Source organism: Rhagoletis zephyria, unplaced genomic scaffold, assembly GCF_001687245.7.
Source record: "Rhagoletis zephyria isolate East Lansing unplaced genomic scaffold, Rhagoletis_zephyria_1.1 Rzeph_scaffold_02583, whole genome shotgun sequence".
NCBI lineage: Eukaryota > Metazoa > Arthropoda > Insecta > Diptera > Tephritidae > Rhagoletis > Rhagoletis zephyria.
This window is the reverse complement of record NW_016159667.1, coordinates 16588-40487: the sequence shown is the minus strand read 5'-3', so window position 1 is coordinate 40487 and position 23900 is coordinate 16588. Positions and strand designations below refer to the sequence as shown.

The 23900-nt window shown below is 34.5% G+C and overlaps 1 protein-coding gene across 2 annotated transcripts in view; it reads left to right on the top strand.

Moving 5' to 3' along the window:
• Positions 1-23900, top strand: part of LOC108367205 (neuropeptide CCHamide-1 receptor-like) — a 43117-nt gene that overhangs the window by 9711 nt on the left and 9506 nt on the right. The window contains exons 2-6 of one of the 2 annotated variants that reach the window (XM_017621799.1): positions 10046-10272; positions 10397-10500; positions 10621-10833; positions 11817-11920; positions 17674-18808. In XM_017621799.1, the coding sequence (XP_017477288.1) occupies positions 10046-10272; positions 10397-10500; positions 10621-10833; positions 11817-11920; positions 17674-17845 (820 nt within the window). In that variant the 3' untranslated portion in view covers positions 17846-18808. Of the gene's footprint in view, positions 1-10045; positions 10273-10396; positions 10501-10620; positions 10834-11816; positions 11921-17673; positions 18809-23900 lie in introns of those variants that run through there. The other variant, XM_017621800.1, reaches the window with a different exon arrangement.

Genomic DNA, 23900 nt, shown 5'->3' with positions numbered 1-23900 from the left:
CATCGACATCATCGGTAACAAAACCGCGAAGTATGTTCTGCCTTTTCTAAGTTGGATAGGGAAGCAAAGGGAATGGGTCTGGTGGTAAACGAAACAAACAAACAGTCAGCACATTCGCTCCTTGGCACCCACGTCACTGTTGACAGTTACAATTTCGAGAAAGTAGAGAATTTCGTTTACTTGGGAACCAGCATTAACACCGATAATAATGTCAGCATTGAAATCCAACGCAGAATCACTCTTGCCAACAAGTGCTACTTTGGACTGAGTAGGCAGTTCAGGAGTAAAGTCCTCTCTCGACGTACGAAAACCACGCTCACTCATCATGCCCGTGCTGGTTTACGGCGCTGGAGCATGGACAATGACACCATCTTATGAGGCGGCTCATGGAGTATTCGAGAGAAAGATTTTGAGGAGGATTTACGCGTTGGCGACGGCGAGTACCGCAGACGATGGAACGATGAGCTATATGAGCTTTACAACGATATGGACAGTGGAGCGAATTAAAATACAGCGGCTCAGCTGGCTTGGTCATGCCGTTCGAATGGACACCGACGCTCCAGCTCTGAAAGTATTCAACTCGGAACCCGCTGGTGGTAGCAGAGGAAGAGGTAGGCCCCCACTGCGATGGAAAGATCAGGTGGAGAAGGACTTTGCTTCACTTGGCGTCAGTTGGCACAGAAGAGAAATGACTGGCGTGATGTTTTGGACTCGGCCAAAATCGATTAGGCGGTTAAAGTGCCAATAAAGAATAAGAAGTTCGTTTTTGGAGATAAATACCTAGTACGGAACTAGAAATAATACAAATGCACATATATCCATATGTACTAGGGGGTTCGATTATTCAGCTCGATTTATACGCTGACATAAATTTTGTCCACCTTCGTTTGGTAATTATACCGAACTGATTTCAAAATCAAGAACACGATTGGAAAGGTATTTTTCTGTAGATGAGGAGAGTTTCAAATTTGGTTGAAAACTACGACAAAATCGTCATTTAAAATTTTCGTATTTGTATATAGTTATTTTTGCAACCTAAAAATGCAACTTTATAATGGAGATAAATGTGAAGATGAAGAAAGAAATTGTGAAGGTGAATGAGAATACATAATATACATGAGTATTAGAGTAACTGAAAGGTTAAGAAAATACATTGAAAGTTTTCGTTACGAATCGAAATATATCCAGTCATCAGGAATTTTAGTTATCGAGAGTCATCAAGTTTCTCATCACCGAAGTTTATATTTATCGAAATTTATCGCATGATCTATGTTAATTAAGTTATCGGAATGGATGTATTGAAATTGTTCACTGTTTATTGAGTTAGCGCATAAACTTAATTGTCGAAATTAATACACCGATTGTTTTATCCGATTTATCGAACTATCGAAATTTATCAAGTGAATGAAGTTTTATTTTGTATTATATTTAATGAATAATCAATATTTGTCGAGTGATCTAAATTTATAGAGCTATCGGAGTTTATCGAATTAATGAAATTTATCGAATTGTGATTTATCGAGTTCTTTTAAATGATCGAGTTATCTATACTTGTTAATTGATCGAAATTTGTTGGTAGTTATCGAAATTTGTCGGTTTGTGGAACCAAAGTTTTTGGAATTTTCAAATTATATCGGTGGGAAATCGAAATTTCTAGAATTACATGAATTTATGAGGTTATCCCGATTTATCGAATCCTATTAAGTTATCAGAGTATATCAGGCTACTGAATTTGTCGATAGTTATGGAAATTTATGGAGCTATCAAACTCCAGTTTGCGATATATATCGCGATAAGTAAAGTTTATCTAAATTTATCGTCAGTTATCGATATTTGTAGAGTTATCGAATTTTATCGAGTTATCGGAACTTAGTGTTTTTGAAATTCATTAAGCTATCAATGCGTATCATTCATAATTTTGAAGCGTCAAGAAGCAAAACAAGATTTGGTGGTAAGGCTCGGCCAAACGCGTACAGAACGTTTAAACGCCGAACATGAATTCATTGGAATCAAGTATGATAACAGTGTTCTTCCCCAAATAACCTAAGATATAATTTTAAAACTATTTAGGGATTTATCTTGAGCTGGAAAAAGCCTTGAAAACTTCGAAAAACCCTAAACTTTTATTGAGACATCAAGATTTGTATGAAATGAAAAGACCGGATTGTTGATTGTGAAAAATAAAGATTGCAATAAAACCGCCTATTGCAATTCAAAAAACCGTTTTGGGAGAACCGAGTCAATTGCCGTAAAATGTACATAACGTTCCGAATAATAATGACATCATAATTTATGCCCAGATATATTTTCACAAGAATGTCTTACACACCGCCCAACTGCTAAACATATGCACACCCGGCTGTTAACAAAAATTTCTTTCATTTGGGGTATTCAGAACGGTGTCGTAGGTGTCGTATTGTTGTAGGTCGTAAACTTTAAACGGCTAAAAATATATGAAAGGGGTTTGCAAGGGCCAACAAAAGTCATATTATGAATTTTCACAGTGCTACAAAAAAGTTGGTTGTGGTTTCAAGTCCTCTAAACATTTATCTATTTAAGCTTTTAAACTTTACGACATACACCAATATACAATTACGGCACCGTTGTGAATACCCCAATTGTTATTTCTATTTTGGCTTCATTCATTTTTTTTCTAACTTCTTACTGTCTGGTCAACTAGTCTTTGTGGTCTGTAACAAATTGTTTCCATTTTGATTAATGTCAGCATAAATCTGTATCGCTCGGTACAGAATTTAGGCATTTAGCTGCCACATAGACATCTGAGTTATCCAGCAACAGCAATCTTGTGCTGGGGATGATGAATGAAAATTTATGACAGCCAATTTGTCTCTTCACACTGTAATTGAGGATGATATCGTGTGTATAAATTGGCCTCTGACCAAATGAGTGTCAACAGTGAAGCTAAAACCAACTCAGTATTTCATCGTGCAAGAACTTACTGGAATTCCGTTCGGTTCACTGCAATTTTGGTAGGTCGCCTACATACAATTTTGCACTTTGCTTTGTAAACAAATCAATAAATCAGCGCAAGAAAGTAATAAGAAAATGGTTAAAATTTTTTATCGTTTGCAAACGGATATTTCTCAATTAAAGTATTTTTAAAAGAGTTATCTATGTAAATGCAAGTAAATACTATATGGCTATTCCAAACCAAATTAAACGTAACAAGATTCTACATGAAGGCTTCGGTCTGGCTAAAATTTTACACACATCCTAATTTCATACTAAAACTGACAGAAATGGCCTTATTTTATTTTATTTATTTTTTTTTTTAATATCGATAAAACAGTAAAGTTGGGTCAACAAAATTTTGTATAGGCCGTTTGCACCATGTCTAGTGAACGCTAACTGGAGGTAATTAAAGTATTTTTCAAAGAGTTATCTATGTAAATGCAAGTAAATACTATATGGCTATTCCAAACCAAATTAAACGTAACAAGATTCTACATGAAGGCTTCGGTCTGGCTAAAATTTTACACACAGCCTAATTTCATACTAAAACTGACAGAAATGGCCTTGTTTTATTTTATTTATTTTTTTAATTATGAGCGTGACAAATATTGATAAAACAGTAAAGTTGGGTCAACAAAAATTTGTATAGGCCGTTTGCACCATGTCTAGTGAACGCTAACTGGAGGTATATCCTTCAGTTATGCACATCGACTGCTTTATCGATCACATGTTATATGTTAGGAGTCGAAAACGTCGATGACGATGTTTAGCTTGGAGAATTAGAGCCGGTTGCTCAAAGTCTGGTTGACCCTAATCATCGGGGAACATCGTTATCGACATTTTCGACTCCTTAGGGCCGGTTATTCAATGTCTGGTTAACATCAATCTGCGGTTAAACATCGTTATCGACGTCTTCGAATCCATGCATTCAACAGGGAGTCGGTAACGTCGATAACTATGTTTAACCGGAGATTGGTTAAGGCCGGTTGTTTAATGTTTGGTTATCACTACCTGCCGGTTAAACATCATTATCGACATTTTCGACATCATGCATATAACATCCCTGCAGGGAAAATTGCTAGTTGTGAACCAGCATCCCTGCAGGGAAAGCTACTAGTTGTGAACTAGAATTCTACCAGTTTGCGTTTCAGCCCAACTAGTTCACGTTCTATCATTTTTCAATGTTAGCGACTGGTATTTTTAACATTGCGATGTCCTACGAGATGTCAATTGTCAGTCTATGCATCAGCATCTACTAGTATAAATACTAGTAGCATCATACCAGTTGATGAGATAGTCTGCCAATTCATCCCCTATGAAAGGCATTAGTATACCTTATTCCTACTAACATTGATCTAACTTTAAAAATCTTAACCACCTCCAAGCGGCCTCGAACCTGCGATCCCAGAACCAGATCCAGTAGTCTTCACTAGGGATGAAACGATACCATAGAAGTATCGATACCTGTACTTGGAAGTAGCATCGAAACAAAGTATCGATACCTACAAAGTATCGGGCTAAAAGTATCGATACCTACTTATATCGAGATTTGTACCTATATAAGAATTGAAATATGTTTATGTTTGTTTGTATTAAAAAACGGTATCACATATGTGCCAAATTAACTTATGTGACTATCATTATTGATTTTAGATTAATCTTTTAGATTTTTTTAAGAAAAACTTCCAGGTTTTAAAACAAGTTTTACTGGGATGGACCCTCAAAAAACAAAAAAAAAAAGTGTATAGTCCAATAAATTGTTTTTAAAAATTATACAAGATTTGCTTCTTTTTATGTACATATTTTATTTGTTTATATTTATTTCATACAAATTAATTAATTAATAAAAAATATCTAATTATAACACTGTCCAACAGCATTTTTGCAGAGTAATAGTGCTAAATTTCTGGAAGAAGTTATCATGTTTATCATTTTTAATGAGACGATAATAGGTCTTTCTTTGCACAAAGCAACCTTTTCTTTTACATCAAAGCTCTATGTGGCTGTTCTAGAATTTGTACTTTTGGCATTTTGTCCGATGGCCTTGAAATACAAAAAGAAAAATATTTAGACGCAAATCAACTTCTTTCGGAAATATACCATGATCATTCTGATAAAAATTAAGAGTATATACTAATTTGCAAAATTGTTTAAATAATTCATTAGGTACTACAAGCCGTCAATTGAAAAACTCGAATTTTGTCGCGCTGCCCAAAAACAATAATTTTTCCAGATGCTTTCCAGTAAGTTGATTTCTTGATGAGTGTGATCCTAGCTTTTGAAAATAATCTCTCGCATGGTATGGAAGTCGCAACTGTGTGTAGATACATGCGCGCGCCTATTTGTATAACATTGGATCGGTTGATTTTAAATCCTCCAATTCCTCTAACGGATTGGATTTTATAGAGCAGACGGGGTTTGATAAATAAAACTACAATTCGTCTTCTTTTGTAGACTGTTTTCGTTTTTGTCCAATCGCAAGCTTTTTATGTTGGTACCAAAAGTCAAAATCTTCTTTAACAACGTTTTCTTCGGAGCTGGTATTAGCGTCTACTTGAATAAGGCTTTTTAGTTTAAAAATTGCCCGACCGCAAGCGTTCGCATCTTGAAAATTATGATTCTTGAAGCGATGATCGAGGATAGTTCCTAAAGCTGCATAGGTGTTGTATTCAATGAGACCAAATCTTTTACTACACTCCGCCAGGAGTTTCGTTTGAAGTTGGGTGACACAATCAAGAGCTGTAGAAAATTTACTCACTTGAGATGTTAGGCAGTTAACCATAGTAATTTTTTCTCGTAATGAATTCTCAAAAGAAATCTTACCCAAATAAACATTGGGCTTGATTAACAATTCGAAAATGATTGGAAAACGAATATTTTTTTCGTCTCTCACCTTCGATAACGAATGTGGCATAGGTTAGTATTCGATTCGAGAACTAGAATATTCTCCAGCAAAACGGAACCTTCGTTATCCAATGTACTTTTCCTTCGTTATGAATCCAAAATCCAGTCCATTATCGAACTGAAATTTTATTGAGAGAGAGAGATTGTCTTATATTTCCCTTCGAGAATGAGCTGGATTTCACTTTCTCCCTTGTTACCATGGTTTCCATTTTTTTCGAACCCATCTCGAGTGTATTTCCAATACACTATGAACATTGGAAACCAAGGTTGGTTATGAGTTCGTTCTCAGTTCGATATGCATATTGGATATCGAAGGCCATTTTCGAAAGTTCGCCACAATGTTTATTGGGTAGTTTATGAATTTTTAAAGTTACTCGGTCAAATTCAAATGTAAATTAATTACCTAAGGAAAATTAAATTCTCTTATCTTCATCTACATCAGTGATACTCAAAACAGCGCCCGCGTGCTCTCTGTAGATTTGATATACATACGTATATGGCCGCGCACCACGATGCACGGTAAGAAAGGTGGCGCCTTCGCGGACCGCTAACCCTCTATTTGTCGATTTGACAGCATCTACCCCTACAGGAAATGTGTCTAACTATAAGCTAACTTTATGTTGATTAGGAAGGAGCTAAAAGTCAATTATTATCTGTATATTTTCTTTGACGAAAGCTAACTATATTTCTATGGCGATGGCCGCGAAATAGTCAAGGGTGGTTACCTCTGCATTAGATGTAGTCAGGGGTGGCTACCTCTGCATTTGATGTAACTAACTTGTAACTAACTACTTTTGGACATAAAATATCAATAGAAAAAATAAAATATTTTATTTTTATTTTTTTATTTTTATTTATTTTATTTACTTTATTTATTTTATTACATTTCATATTTGTTTACATATTCTCCTGTAGGTGGTCCCATATTCGAACTCCGTCAGACATAACTTCAAAATGATAATATGAAATTTCGATCTCCCTTTAATTTGTCCTCAATTCGAAAAAGTATTTACGAAGTGCAGAATATTTAAATAGAAACGCGTTTAAAGAAAACAATCTCGAGCTTTACTGCTGCATTACTTGTCCACTTGTTTCAAGTTAGCTTTTTGTAGCTAACTACAAATTATATATTTTATAGAAATCCCGCAAAAAGCTAACTACAAGTAGGTTATTTTTTATCAATTGATAATTTTTTTCTGCAGGGACCCTTTCGCTGACGTCACAATAGTATTTGTCGCACGAGTGATGTAAATTAAAATTTCATATTGTACCTACGTGTTTGCTGAAAAGTTATACTTAAAACTGGACAAAAAGTAAATATGTATTTTTATGTGCATATGTGCATTTTTGATAGTTGGTGGACTACATCTTCCTTCTGTACCATATCTACTTTTCCCGGTTGCTCTCAGCTCGATTGCTATAATATAATTAAATGCGCTTTAAAACAGCATATCCGAAATTTTTCTAAAAATTTTATTAACCTATTCACTGCAGGTCATTAGAATGGCACACTCCTTTGTCTCAAGAATAACGAAAAATTCATATAAAATGCTGCCCAAGAAATGGAAAAGGAGTTTTCTTTATAAGCTTTAGTTTGTGAAAAGTTTAAAAATTGCATTATATTTTTACAAAAAAAAAATTAAATAAACAAAAGGAAAACTGTAAATACTCACAGTGTGCCTCAATCAACCGTAAATAAAGGTTGTTGCATATGGGTTTTTGAACACATGGATAGAGTCGTGAATCCCCCTAATATGCTTTCCATGCACCTTTGTAAAAAATAATGCTATTGGTTCCACTGCAATTAAAATGTCACTTAAGAAAACGTGAGGCAAAATCTAAGCTCAATAGATCGCTCATTTTCTACAAGTTCTCTTGATTTCTGGGTAAATAATGGAATACATACAAAATGCATTCAACAGATTTTCACCTGACAGTTTGCAATTTATGCGAAGTTTTGCGAAGTATGCATAATCAGACCATCAAGCTGCCGTCACAAGGGTCGATTTCTGTCGACTGAAAAATCGACTAGCCAAAGCATTTACATTTTACGACTGAGTTGTCATTTCCGCTGGTCGCTTTTGGTTGAACGACAAAAATCTACCAGAAAATCGACCCGTGTGAAGGCAGTTTAACCCAGGAAGCAATTATCATTAAAGTTAAAATGTCTAAGTCAAATTAAAAAAAAGTTATTTCCATCTTTCATTAACGGGACAATTGTTACATCATTGGACAACGACGCAATTACAAAACTTTAGACAGAGCAATCTTTTTCGATCGGGTTCAAATCGGGCAATTGTGAGGACCTATTCACGATGGCAAGGTTGTTTTTCTCTTACCAGTCATTTGCGAACGCGTATTTTTTTATGAAAAGGATTGATGTCTCGAACATTTTGGATGGAATTCAAATGTATTTGCAAAGATGCTGTAGCCTACCAATGTAACAATCGTGTCGATAAAAAGATAAAATATACCTTTTAGTTTGCTATCAAAACCCCCACCTCCTTTCTAGTTGAAAAGTATATTTGTTGATGCAAAAAAACGGATCAGATTTTAAGTTGAGCGGAGCAGAAAAGTAGCATTCAAATTATTTCGTCAAAACGGAAAAAACTACTCCTATCGGGGCAAAGTCCAGACGATGGCTTATTGTCAAAGTCCATGATTCAATAATAAAAGGCCCCTTACAAAAGGTTGTATTTACCAAGGACAGAGAAAGGGAAATAATGAAATCCCTTGGTGCGAAAATGGTAGTAGAAAAGTACGCAATTGGGAAATTAGTAGTGAAATTCCTTTTGTAAATTCTTATTTTTTTGCAGGAAATTAGGCATTTTAAACGAAATATTAATGAAATGATGTATTTTACGCGCTATTTAGCGGTATAAAAACTGAAAAAGGGCTCAAAATTAAAATAAAACTACTATAAGTTTTATGTAAACATCGAATTTAAAAACGATTTATGCTTTCATCAGTTAAATGTGCTTTATATGCACTCAACTCAACTCCCCTAAATTTTAGTGGTTGAATTTCAGGCGCTGGGCGAACACTAGTATTTATTTGTATTTTGTCATTATTCTGAAAAATATTATAAATCAGAAGGATGAAAGATTATTGCCTTATTAAATCAAAGGTAAAAAATATCAGTTCATTGACAAAGGAGCATACATATATCCTCCACCTCTTGGTTACGCCACTGGTATGTAGTATGCGTATATTGTATACAAATTATATTNCGATAAAAAGATAAAATATACCTTTTAGTTTGCTATCAAAACCCCCACCTCCTTTCTAGTTGAAAAGTATATTTGTTGATGCAAAAAAACGGATCAGATTTTAAGTTGAGCGGAGCAGAAAAGTAGCATTCAAATTATTTCGTCAAAACGGAAAAAACTACTCCTATCGGGGCAAAGTCCAGACGATGGCTTATTGTCAAAGTCCATGATTCAATAATAAAAGGCCCCTTACAAAAGGTTGTATTTACCAAGGACAGAGAAAGGGAAATAATGAAATCCCTTGGTGCGAAAATGGTAGTAGAAAAGTACGCAATTGGGAAATTAGTAGTGAAATTCCTTTTGTAAATTCTTATTTTTTTGCAGGAAATTAGGCATTTTAAACGAAATATTAATGAAATGATGTATTTTACGCGCTATTTAGCGGTATAAAAACTGAAAAAGGGCTCAAAATTAAAATAAAACTACTATAAGTTTTATGTAAACATCGAATTTAAAAACGATTTATGCTTTCATCAGTTAAATGTGCTTTATATGCACTCAACTCAACTCCCCTAAATTTTAGTGGTTGAATTTCAGGCGCTGGGCGAACACTAGTATTTATTTGTATTTTGTCATTATTCTGAAAAATATTATAAATCAGAAGGATGAAAGATTATTGCCTTATTAAATCAAAGGTAAAAAATATCAGTTCATTGACAAAGGAGCATACATATATCCTCCACCCCTTGGTTACGCCACTGGTATGTAGTATGCGTATATTGTATACAAATTATATTTTCTATAAAAAAAAAACAGTATATTCCCAAAATCCCAATTGACTAACTCAGATGCTCCTGCTATTGCCAAATAAACTAATTTTTCTTTATTAATAAGTTCTCTCTCAATAGTCGTATTTATACATCCTTTTTTAATATCCTTAAATTGCTTTCATCCTCCAGATACATTCTGTCTTTGGCGATTGCTGACCTGCTGGTCATCCTCACCACAGTGCCACTAACCTCAACAGTCTACACCGTAGATTCGTGGCCTTGGGGCAGCTTCCTATGCACGTTATCTGAATTTTTTAAAGATGTATCGATTGGCGTTTCCGTTTTCACACTTACAGCACTCTCAGGTGATCGGTACTTTGCCATAGTGGACCCATTAAGGAAATTCCATGCGCACGGTGAGTAGAAACACTTTAAATTGCGTTTCCATTATCTCACCCTTAGAATCCGAAAAGCTGTATGCATCGAGTTAAAATACCAAAATAAATAAGATCATATAGTATTTTTGTATCTTTATTATAGGTGGTGGCAAACGTGCAACTCGCATGACCATCGCCATTGCCGTGTCCATTTGGCTTTTGGCTATACTCTGTGCTGTACCTGCGCTAATAGGCACTAATGTAAAGGTGAACGAGTTGCTCCGGAATCACGTATACTTACATGCCCACACTCATTAATAAATATGTAACCAACCAAAAAATAGAAGTAATTCACGTTTCATTCTTTCTTCCTTTTCGTGCAAGTAGCGAATCGAAATCAATAGCAACAAATCGTTCGCCGTGTGTTACCCCTATCCGCAGGAGTGGGGTGTGAGGTATGCCAAAGCTATGGTGATGATGCGCTTTCTGATCTACTATGCCATACCTTTGTTCATAATCGGCGCTTTTTACGTACTAATAGCGCGGCATTTGATGTACGCAGCAAGTGTGCCTGGCGAGATGCAGGGAGCGATGCGACAGGTGAGTCGGAAATTACAACGTCACTGCTTAACAAAACACTTTGCCCAAGTGGCACACCCATATTGCCCACTAGGAGTACTATTGAAGAAGAAAACGTTTCAGCTATTCAGCCAGGTGGCTCTACCTACATAGTATATATGTAGGTGGGAAAATCGGTCAACAGGCGTCATTAATCATCAGTTGAGGATGATATGCATTACGGGCACTGGTAGATTGAGTTGTAAAAAGATATGATGTTTCCTTTCTTCTATCCAATGCTAATCCGAAAGCGTGAGTAGTTAAATAACTCCCACTTTTTGTTTCAGTATTTTAGTAGTGTTATCAGCTTAGCACAGCGATGATTAATTAACTCGTGTAAATTAAAAGTCAATGCACAAGAAGACAGGGTCAGGTTTCCCTTACGAAGCGATTGGGCTAATTGACGTGGAAAGGGTGTGTTTTCTGCAAATAAAAGGGCAACGAAATACTTCAGTTTCTTCTTCTTCTTACTTCAGTTTACCCTTATCATTATTGGAGAAACGAATTTTTGCGTTTGAACTGCGGTTTTTAAGTGTTTGGCGCTTTCAAGAGTAGGCAAAAGTGGCCAATTAGTGCGCTAAATCAAGGAAATTTTCTTTTTAAAGTCAGATGTCGGACCCAGTTTTATGTATAGGTTTTGACATTAAGAATCACCGAGGCGAAAATCCAGCTGCTCGGGAAACACCTCCTTACATGAATTCGCCTTGATTTATCCTATATGAGTAGAAACTATCTATTAATCTTCTTTTAAAAACTCTAAAAAATATTTATTGGTATACATATTAACCTATGGACCATCAACCAGCTGGGGATTTTATAATCAAATATCTACTAAAAAACTTTTTTTAGCTTTTTTATTATTTAGTAAAATAGCGATAAATCAAATGAATAACAAATATAGTATTTATTACATTTTATATACATATACATATTTTATAGTTAATACCGTTTTACTTTTGATGCAGGTGCGCGCCCGACGAAAAGTGGCATGGACGGTGTTGGCATTTGTTGTTATATTCGGAATATGCTTTATGCCCTATCACTTCTTCATGCTCTGGTTCTACTATTGGTTAGTATTTTTAAGATATAAATAACAAAATGTATCTAAAAAAAAAATATATTGGAAGTTTTAACGAGTACATATAGCTCGATTGACTTTACTAGGTACACATATTTTCCTCAAAATCGAAGGTTATATTTGGACTTGTGGGCACCAGGGAAGTTTCTTTTAGATCTTATTCCACATTTTATCAAACTACAGGAAAATTATGCTTATTATTTTGATTCACTTGAATAGGAAGAGTGGCTTTAACACAAGGAAAGGACTAGATTGAACCAACAAAAGCATACCATTCATTTTAAAGCTACTATGCAACACTTTTAGTATTGGATACAACATCCTTAATTCCAATGTATGGAAAAAACCACTATCCGAATGACAATACTAGAGTTGCGTTGAAAAATCTAGGACATCTCGCTACTTACCACTTTAATCGCCGGAAAAAACAACTGCCAATCATCACATGCATACTTTGCAAAACATCCATTTCCAAATAGGTGTAGGTCCTGTGAATAGGACGAACTCTGAAAAAATACGACTTTGCTTCGTTATCCTCATTTTTGCAGCTCCTGTACTGCGAATCGTTGCGTAATTTTGCTAGCATATTCAAGAACAAGATGTAAAAATATGCGAAAAATGTTAAAAAACATTGTCCTTAATAATTCTTTTGCATGAATTATTCGTAATGTTAGAAACTCGAAATCTCAACTGTTCTCGACCAGTTCAGACAGCCATACTCTCTTCTTGATCATGGAGGAGAAACAAAGAACGTTCGTTCGCCAGAGAAAACCACCATTTTTTAGTTGTCCTTTCATGCATGCAATTTGTACAAAATTCCAGTCATCATTCTTAACTTTGTGAAGTAAAATATATGCCCTTTTTTGACATTTTCTGAACAAAAGTGTGTAGGGGAATCCGTAGTGCCCTTGTGGAGTCATCAACAACTATCTCGATAATAAGATGCTGACCTCGTAAAGAACTAATGTTATTTCGGTCTAGCTTTTGTGTTCTGGCTCCATTTATTGCTTTTTTCATGCGATGCTGTGCCGGCTTCATCTGTCAAAAACATTTGCAAAGCAAGATAAAAAAGAAGCTACTCTGATGCCCACAAGTCCAGATATAAGTTTGGAAGTAGGAAAATATGTGTACCTATTCAAATGAATCGAGCTGTATTAAAAACAATCTTCTCCAGTAACAAGCTTAAGCATATTACATAGGTGACAAAATTTAAAAAAAAAATTAAAAACACACGGAAAAATCAATGCGTAAGGGTCAATTCCCGTCAAATGTCCCAAGCATCCAATCCCGGACCATTTTGTGAATCCCGGGATTTCGGGATATGTAATTAGTAATCCCGGGATCCCGTAATATTTCGGGATATTATTACCATTAATTGAAATATGCTAACAAACTAGTTTTGCAGTTCTGCTTTAGTGCGAGTACTATTAATAAAAATAAATGTGTGTTTTAAGCACAGAAATGTCTTTATTTTATATCAGTTTAAAAAGTTAATTACAAATTGAATAAACTAAAAACTATGGAATTGAAATTCATTCGTGTCTCCGATTCGCTTCAAATTTTTTTATGGGCTCTATACACGTATTCGAGGATTTTTTTTTCCTTTTTTCTTCGGCGATATGATCAGTCAAGGTTCTTCTTCAAATCGTTATATCTCTGGCTCAACTCACCGTAGAGACTTCATCTTAACGTCGTTTTAAAGATAAAGAAAGAAGCTTTACGATGGTTATGATTGTCCTAAGGTTAACGTAGCTATTAACAGTTGAACTATTTTAAGTTGATTTGCATAATAAAGACCAAATAATTTGGGATTTAAAATTACACCATCGTAATCCTTGTTTAATTCTCCATGTTCCAAAAAAATGGGAGTTTTTCAAGAACTATTTAAAAAAAATTTTTTATGACGAAGTGATTTATTTGATGAGAGTTAAGAATGAAGTCTCTTCTATAAACAGAACCCGAGATATAACAATTTGAAGAAGTACATGATTATTTAGTCAGAATCACGAAAAAATCAAAAATTTTACATGTCATATATCCGAAGAAAAAAAGAAAAATGTGAAGTCATTCGCAATTGTGGTTCCAAATTTGATGTCCGATATGAAAAAGAATGCCTCATATATATGTTATATATACTATGACATAGAATAATAGTAGTGTTAGAATTGTAATATATTATTTGATTATTTGTAGGCTTGCGTTTTATAATTCTGAGTCTGAATGTCGTTTTATTTTAATTTGGTCATAAATTAAATTGTAGCCCGGGGTCCCGAGAATTCGGGAATCAAAAAAGGGCGTAGGATCCCGAATCTCGGTACTAGATGCCTTAGTGCAAAACAAGCTACTTTTCGACTACCTGGGAAGCGGACAGAGAATGGGAAAAATAATTCAAAAGTTATGATTGCTATAGATTTTTGTATGAGCTATCCGATGGTGCTATGCATTTTCCGAAATTTTCCAATTTCTTTTAAAAATTCGAAACGAAATTTTATTTGTAATTTTTCTTAATAATAAAACAAACCAGTCACAGCACTCCGTCGCGTTACGTCGGCAACGTTCGCTTGCACGAATTAGAACATCATACTGTGATAGAAAATTTTTACAAAAATTTCATTTAAACCCGACATATCTCAGACCTTTGTGTATCGATCGATTTAAAATTTTCACCCAATAAAATACAAACTACTCCAAAGGATTTAAGTTTAACAACACTTCTTAATACTGATTACAAACAAAACTAACGGTTTTCAAACTTTATTATGAGAATTGAGAGGGTTTTTTTTTCTAATGTGAAAGATGTGTTATAAAGTTAATATTTTTTTTTGTTTTAATACAGTATTGTAGATGAATATCTAAGAAAGTTTTTGTAAAAGTTTCAGGTTCAAACATCAAGTAGCTCCAAAGTTATAACTTTATTAAAGTGACGCGCACGGTAAGCGGTTTAGCGCGGTCTAAAGCATTTTATAACTTGGAAAAATAAAAAAGTCCCTTTTTTATTAATGATTTCTATGTAAATACGAAATTAAAAATTACCATAGGTGAGAAAAATTACAAAAGATTTTCGTTTCGAAATTTCACCATGGGATAATTTGGCAACCCACCAATTTTAGCATAGTACCATCTGTTAGCCCGTACAAAAATCTATAGAAATCTTATTTTTAGATTTTTTCCACCACTTTCTGTCTGCTTTTCAGCTAGCCTAAAAGCAGCTTGTTTTGCACCGCATAGCGCGCTTGGGACATTTGACGTGAATTGCCCCATATGGGGAAATTCAAGGCGGATTTATACAAGGGGTATTACTGGCGAATATATATTTTCGCCGCGGTCCTTCTGAATGTTAAAATGATGTGTTTGTTGTAATATGAATTCGCAAACACATAATTTCAACATTCAGAAGGACAGCGGCGAAAATCTAAAATCGCCAGTAACTAAATTCGCCTTGGGTAAGTCTTTTGAGGTGGAGCTATTGCAATTTAAATTTTTGTATGTTTTTTTTCTAAGTATAGTAGCCCAATTTTATTCCCAAAATGTATCACTTATCAACCTACTTAAAGTACATTATAACCCGTGTAACTAGAATTTTTGAATTGCTACTCTAAACCATATCTTTAAAATTATTTCCTATTAGCCTGGGCAAGTTAGATTTTCAAGGTTGCAATAATTCGCATAAACCTGAAAATTGGCACGAATGTTACAACAACTGTAAATCAAATGTAAAAAGGCCTAATCAATCCCAGGTCTGTAAAAAAAATTAATCAAGGTCAAAGGTCACCTAAATTGTCAGCTAAGGTCAGCTAAACCGTAAGATTTATTATAAAATAGGTTGGACAAAAGTGTAGCTCATGTAACTATCTCTAAAAACCGTCATGACACTTTTGTTCCTAAGAATCACCATTTCGACTCGACCGGCATCCATATTTTAATAATTCACTTAACTTATATTATCAACCGCTATCACAAGAAATGTCACGATTTTTATATAAAACGCAAAATCCAGTTACAGTTGTGAGCAGTTTTTTTCTCGCATTTGGTAATGGACATATTTGTTTATTACCTGTCTTTTTATTTTTATTCCTCAGAACCTTCAGATGAACTTCTGAAAACCCCGAGCTTTAAGTCAGACCACTCAAGAAGTTATACCTTAATAAAAAGTAGACTTTATGCGAGTTGCACTAATAATTTCCTGATTTTTTTCGATTTTAGGTAAATTTGTAATTTAAACCGATAGTTTTCTTATGAATAACTACATATTTACTGATATTTACGCATATATATATCTAAGTAATATTAACGAAGGTATAGAAGTCGCACATTGCAGTGCAACAATATGCCAGTACGCAAAGTGTCCCCATCTCAAAATATTTCCCCATATACTAACGAAAGTTTTTCTCTCTAAAGTCACGTTTTTTTTGGTTCACAAGAAAGAACAGGAATTGAAAATGCCTGTTTAATTATTATTTTTTATACCAAACTAATAAAATTTGAAAGACCTAATTAGAGGATGTGGTGGTGTACATATTCGTAGTTGAGTCATATTTTTCCCAAAAATAATCATTGGAAAATCCAAGGTATTCCATTATCAAGTGCCCCAAAACATTAATTTCGTCAGTTCTACAGAATTTTCGATTTTATTTCGTACCCATATTTTTATTCAAGATTGAAATGGGTTTTTTTATTAATCACATCTTTGAAGTTTCAAAGTACCTACTTCTAAAAAATCCTGGCGTCGGAGATAAAAATTAAAAACGCAGTTTTGCTGTATTTTGGCCCCATGGTGTTATTTGTTTATTTTATGTAAATATTTAATGTCACTTTATTTTTAGCTAACTAAATGTATTTATTCAGGGCTATCACAGAGTCCATCGTTGCTTAGATTTTTGTGAAATCTACGAAAGTGCTATCACAGAATCCGAATGGCTTCGAACCTAAATTCGAAATTCGTAGAGAGCCTTCATTGAATCCGTTCGTAATGAAGATTCGCACAGATACTCTACGATTAGTTTTTGCTGGCGGAACAAAATTTAAAATTATTGAATCATAAAAATATTCGAAAAAGCTGCATTATTGTTAATAATAAATATTTATTACGCTCCAAATTTGTTATAGTTTGATATAAATCCATATATTTGTGTAAACGCATACGTAAAATACCAATGCCATACATACATACATACATACATATGTACATTGTACTTACACACATTCATCTGCTAGACACTATTTAATGAATGAATATTTTTAATGAAGCGAGGAAATAATAGTTTAACAAAAACATATTAGAAAAAAAACCTAATTACTTTAATATCATAAAAGTTAGTTTAAAAAATATTTTGCTCTTTAAAAGAATAAAATATAAACTAAAAAAAAATATATATTAAAAAAAGAAACGAAAGTTAAATTAAAAAATTTGCTGCCCGACGACTCGGACTTGAACTCGGATCTTTCAATTTGCAGTCTAATGCCATTGCGACTGCTGGGGCAGCGTGAGCAAAATGGCATGCATAAATGTCTATTGTTTCCTTTGCACTAGTAGATTTCGAATCAGCACTCGAAGCTGGCAACGATAAATATTTTCGAGTTCACTGGGATTCAATGATAGCAATATTTCGTATTCGTAACAGGCATTCGAATTCGTAGATTTTCTACGATGAATTCCGTGATAGCCCTTATTATATACATATGTACGCATATAATTCCCACTAACCAATTGTATCTGATTTCTCATTTTTCTGCGTCTATTTAAGGCCCACCGCACAGGATGACTACAACTCCTTCTGGCACGTTTTGCGCATCGTCGGCTTCTGCTTATCCTTTGCCAACAGCTGCGCTAATCCGGTGGCATTATATTTTGTTAGTGGCGCCTTCCGCAAGCATTTCAATAGGTATTTGTTTATTCACTACAATGCAGACGCATGACAAACTGTCACCTCCTGCCCGAACAGGGTAAGGAAGTTGCAAAGGATATGAATTTGATATTAAAATGAAAGGAAGGATAAATCCACGCTTTTTGATAGAACGAAAATATTTGCGAAATTCAAGAAAGCCGATTTTGTCTGAAATTAAATCCGCACGTACATTTACATATATCTACATGTTTACAAACATACAGACAAGCAAATATCTACTTAAGTACTTACATATTTAAAAAGTAGAAAGAGCGCTGGAAAAATAGCTGGAAAGTTTGTCATTCTTAATTTCCAAGGCAAATTCACAGCGACAGTACAAAAACAAAAAAAAAAAATATAAAAAAAAAACATCTTTTTGACCGTGAGCATAATTCGCTTTGAAATCAGCTGCTCTGGCAGCACCACCTTGTATGTAGGGATGTTGCGATACTACTGATACAATCCTGGTATCGATAGTTTTGTTTCGATATTGGGTAAAACGGTACTCGATACTAGGGAGACGATACTATTAATACCCATATGGACAGTGGTGGACTTGCAGTTTTGTCCGTCCTAGGCTTTATAGTGCCAGCCGCCCCTTTCTCAGCTCCCATTATCTAGGTACTACTTATATATATGAATTTACTTTTCGCCCGACTTTGTCAAAATATATTGTCAATAAAATAGCACCAATCGCTGTATTGCTTACTGCTTCTGAAGTTCTGTTTTATACCAACATACCATAGGATTGCTTTTGTATGCGCACCACGTTTTTAATTTTAAATTTAATAAATTGTTTATAATTAATTTTGATAAAATCTTAAAAAACTAATTCTATGGGTCTAGCAAAAAAGTTTATACTTTTTAGTTCATTAGTTTACCGGGTACGAAAGTGGAAAGTTGTCTTCTAAGTCTGTAGAATAAACCAGACCTTTTCCCCGACTTCTGACGTACCTAATTTCACCAGGTTAGTATTAAAATAAGATTTATTGTAAATTTCCTTATAACCGCTTTTTAATACATTTTTATTTATAAAAAAAAACCGAAAGAAAAAACTTGGTAAATGATCGCGGATATGTATACACACACCACACTGGATCGTATGAATAAAATCCAAGCCATTGCCTTTTCTCAAAATATCAGACTTTTTATTTAAATTTATTTGAATAAATCGAGTAAAACGTCTGAAATTTTAACAAAAAGCAATTATTTAGTTTTTATTCATACGGCCCAATATATATACATTAGATCCCCTCCGAGATATATGACAATTGCACACTTCTGAATTTCTTCGCACCCCGCGCATTTTTGAATAGCTCGAGGATAAGAAAGGATACGCAGAAAGAAAAGGACATCTCTAGTGGAAAAATCTCAGGCCCCCAGTGACCTGAAGCCGAACGGACTAAAAAAAGATGGTTCCAAGTATTTGGTTTTATGTTTCAAAATAATTGGCTTAGGCAAAAACGCTACAAGGCGATTTAGTGTAGACTGAAGTAGTGANACTAAAAAAAGATGGTTCCAAGTATTTGGTTTTATTTTTCAAAATAATTGGCTTAGGCAAAAACGCTACAAGGCGATTTAGTGTAGACTGAAGTAGTGAACTTTTTTTTTTGGCGCACTCTTTTAACCTTAACATAAAACTTATTGCAACCAAAACCATAATTTTTGATGTAGTTGTTTTTAATAGTTTTAATAAATATTTCCAAGCGAGTGAATTATTATATGCGCTTTACATCTGAATTCCTTCGCACCCCGCGCATTTTTGAATAGCTCGAGGATAAGAAAGGATACGCAGAAAGAAAAGGACATCTCTAGTGGAAAAATCTCAGGCCCCCAGGGACCTGAAGCCGAACGGACTAAAAAAAGATGGTTCCAAGTATTTGGTTTTATGTTTCAAAATAATTGGCTTAGGCAAAAACGCTACAAGGCGATTTAGTGTAGACTGAAGTAGTGAACTTTTTTTTTTGGCGCACTCTTTTAACCTTAACATAAAACTTATTGCAACCAAAACCATAATTTTTGATGTAGTTGTTTTTAATAGTTTTAATAAATATTTCCAAGCGAGTGAATTATTATATGCGCTTTACATCATAATTCCTTCGCACCCCGCGCATTTTTGAATAGCTCGAGGATAAGAAAGGATACGCAGAAAGAAAAGGACATCTCTAGTGGAAAAATCTCAGGCCCCCAGGGACCTGAAGCCGAACGGACTAAAAAAAGATGGTTCCAAGTATTTGGTTTTATGTTTCAAAATAATTGGCTTAGGCAAAAACGCTACAAGGCGATTTAGTGTAGACTGAAGTAGTGAACTTTTTTTTTTGGCGCACTCTTTTAACCTTAACATAAAACTTATTGCAACCAAAACCATAATTTTTGATGTAGTTGTTTTTAATAGTTTTAATAAATATTTCCAAGCGAGTGAATTATTATATGCGCTTTACATCATTTAAAGGAGAATTCAATGCAGTTGTTTTAAGAATTTTGTCTTTTAAGAAACTTTGCAATTTCAAGGAAAATCTAAAAAAATCCTTTTCTCTCAAAGGAAAAAACTGAAGTCATTTTTCTAAGGTATATTTAGGTCATTTGAATACTTCGTTGGGAAAGTTGGTATGTAAATTCTCAACGTATTTTGCCTAAGAATGGAATTAGCAAGATTTGGATGATAAGGGTGGCCCTCCTTCTTCACACCCAGCACCATTTTCCTTTTAGGTCCGTTTGCACCATGTTTGGTTAATTCCAACTCCCACTTAAACATCGTTCTCGACACCCAGCATGTAACAGTTAGTGTTAACTAGACATGGTGCAAATGGCCCTTGGAGCCGGTTACTCAAAGTCTGGTTAATACTAATCTCCGGTTAAACATCGTTATCGATGTATTCGACTCCATGTATATAACAAGGATGTTTAACCAGAGATTAGTTTTAACCAGACATTGAGTAACCGACCCTTAGTGTTAACATCACTTCTTCATCAAAGTAATGTTAGCTTCGTTAAGATACCACAAATGTCTACGAAGTTTGCTTGCACTGCCTCCGCAACATCTTCGTAAATTTACTTAAACTGCTCTAATTCTTTTAAAAGTCCATGCGTGTAGGTCGAAAGCATGCACCAAACCAATGGTGGCCATTTATTCTGAGTCATGTTGCTTATATAACTTTTTCACGCAAAGTGACTATTTCAAGAGTTATAAACAAGTAAATACAAGAATATTTTTTTAATGAGTTTTTATGCGTTAGGCTATGTTCAAACATGCCAATTAGCTGAGGCAATTAAGCTTTAAATTTCGGAATTGAGTTTGGTGTTCACTCAAAAAATCAGCTCTTAATTTTATTGACATTTCAATGTATTTTCGGTTGCGGGCAACTGGTCCAATACCTTCCCTCTTTTGTGAAAGGGCATACAAATGATACANATTTAATTTTATTGACATTTCAATGTATGTTCGGTTGCGGGAAACTGGTCCAATACCTTCCCTCTTTTGTGAAAGGGCATACAAATGATACAAAAAGGTGGCCAAAGTAACGCAACTGTAGTTGATTTCGCCAGATAGACGGCAAATATTTATTTATGTACAAAAATATTCATATGTATACAAATGTAAGTGCTAACAGCAATTTTAATTGCTCNCTTTTTCACGCAAAATGACTATTTCAAGAGGTATAAACAAGTAAATACAAGAATATTTTTTTAATGAGTTTTTATGCGTTANTGTTGCTTATATAACTTTTTCACGCAAAGTGACTATTTCAAGAGTTATAAACAAGTAAATACAAGAATATTTTTTTAATGAGTTTTTATGCGTTAGGCTATGTTCAAACATGCCAATTAGCTGAGGCAATTAAGCTTTAAATTTCGGAATTGAGTTTGGTGTTCACTCAAAAAATCAGCTCTTAATTTTATTGACATTTCAATGTATTTTCGGTTGCGGGCAACTGGTCCAATACCTTCCCTCTTTTGTGAAAGGGCATACAAATGATACAAAAAGGTGGCCAAAGTAACGCAACTGTAGTTGATTTCGCCAGATAGACGGCAAATATTTATTTATGTACAAAAATATTCATATGTATACAAATGTAAGTGCTAACAGCAATTTTAATTGCTCCTTGTACATACTACATATGTAATTGCCTACATTATTTATCCATGAACTGTACATATGTACATATTTGTGTTTTTTTTTTTTATATATATATTAACGTTAACATTAGCACGTGTGTATATATATACATAACCCTTGTTTTGCGCTGTAATCCGTACAAATTAACAGCAGAGGGCACACTTAGTTGTGATTTGCAAGTGAGCAGCGCTATTATATGAGCATATGTGTTAGATTCTATAGAATTTTTCAAGTCCTCTAGTTCCCTTTTTTAAGAAGTATTTTCACCTTTTTTTGTCTAAGACAATGAGACGCCCATCCAGAACAAGAATGATAGAATACAAGATTGCGCCAATCGAGTTGAGAGCAACTGGCCGTGACGTCAATAAATACCAGAATGAGAGAGCAAGACAAACTCGATAAGAAAAAGAGGAAGCATCGAACAAAAGGCAGTGTTGCCAAATTTTGAATTTGAAAAAGCACCAAATTTTTATTGGTGTATTTTATAGACTTTATATGCATACATAATTTTATTGTAAGTATGCCGATTCAAATTAATAAAAATCAATGGTTCTTGCACAACGGTCGATTTCTTCTGGCATGATTGAAGGTGCTGCACATATTTCGTTGTCGCTTATGACTGTCACTGTGCCATGATTTTGTTAAAATTTTTGTAAAGTTGCTTACCACACTTACGATTGCTATGAATTTTGCTTCCATTTTTTTAAGATTTTCTAATTTGGTGTCTTCAAACTTAAAACAAAAGCACCAAAAACGCGCCAATCACCAAACTCAAAAATTTTCGCGTTTTGAATACCCACTAAATTTGGTGCGAAAAGCATGAAGTTGGCAACAGGGAATGTAAACAAAAGTATTTTATGACGTCAGCGATTAGGTGGATGCTGTCAAATCGACGAAGAGAGGGTTAGCGGTCCGCGAATGGCGCGACCTTTATTTTCTGGATCGTGACTGCACATGACTTCGAAGCGATGCTTTTCCTTTCGGCTATAAATGTGTACACATACATATGTATGTATTTAGCATGTTCAATCAGTGATCGCTGTTCATGATGCAATAATGCAAGGTGGTATCAGTTGTGACAGCTCGATTTGACACTACCTTAGCTCAGTAGAATGAGAAGAAAAACGGGAAGAAATGAATCCCCATATGGGGGAAAATATAAAATTTCACATTTTTTCCTTAACAAAATTTGCTTTTTTATAGTATATTCGTTATGAAATGAAATAAAATAAGATAAAATACCATTTTAAGAAAACAAAGTGTGTATACTGAGAAAAAATAAAAAGCATTCAACTATATTAATGGGCAAAAAATAGTGAAAGAAGTAACACTGTTTCCCGTAAGGTAGTCAATATGGCGGAATTAGAGCGAGAAGTTGCCAACTGATAACACCTTGTATTATTGCATCATGATCGCTGTTTAGTTCAAATACGTTTATGTGTGTATGTATGTGTTATAGCGCAGTCACGTCGCTCATACACATCTCTTTTGCCTTTGTGAGCTCGTGTTTGATCGGCACTGATGTACAGATTTTTCGCGTAGCTATGCGCTGTATTTGGCAACCAAATAGGCTTATGCTTGTACGTCTTTGTAATTTTTTGTAACTTTACACCCAATTTACACAAATTCGGTTTGTATGGAAGATGCCATGGCCCCTTTTCCAATAGTTCCAATTTTTCTCCAAGAGAATGCAATTAATTTCGTACATCTCCATACAAAACTCTAGAACTATACCAAAAAATTTCCAGAGATAAGCAGTATGAAAAATTCGGTTTGTATGGGAGATGTCACACCCCTTTCTACAATAGCTAAAATTTTTCTCCAAGGGTATGCGATTGATTTCGTATATCTCCATACCAATTTCCAAAACTCTACCATGCACACTTTCAGAGATATGTAGCATGAGAAATTCGGTTTGTATGGGAAGTGCCACGCCCCCTTTACATATAGATTTTTTCAGCCTAAAACC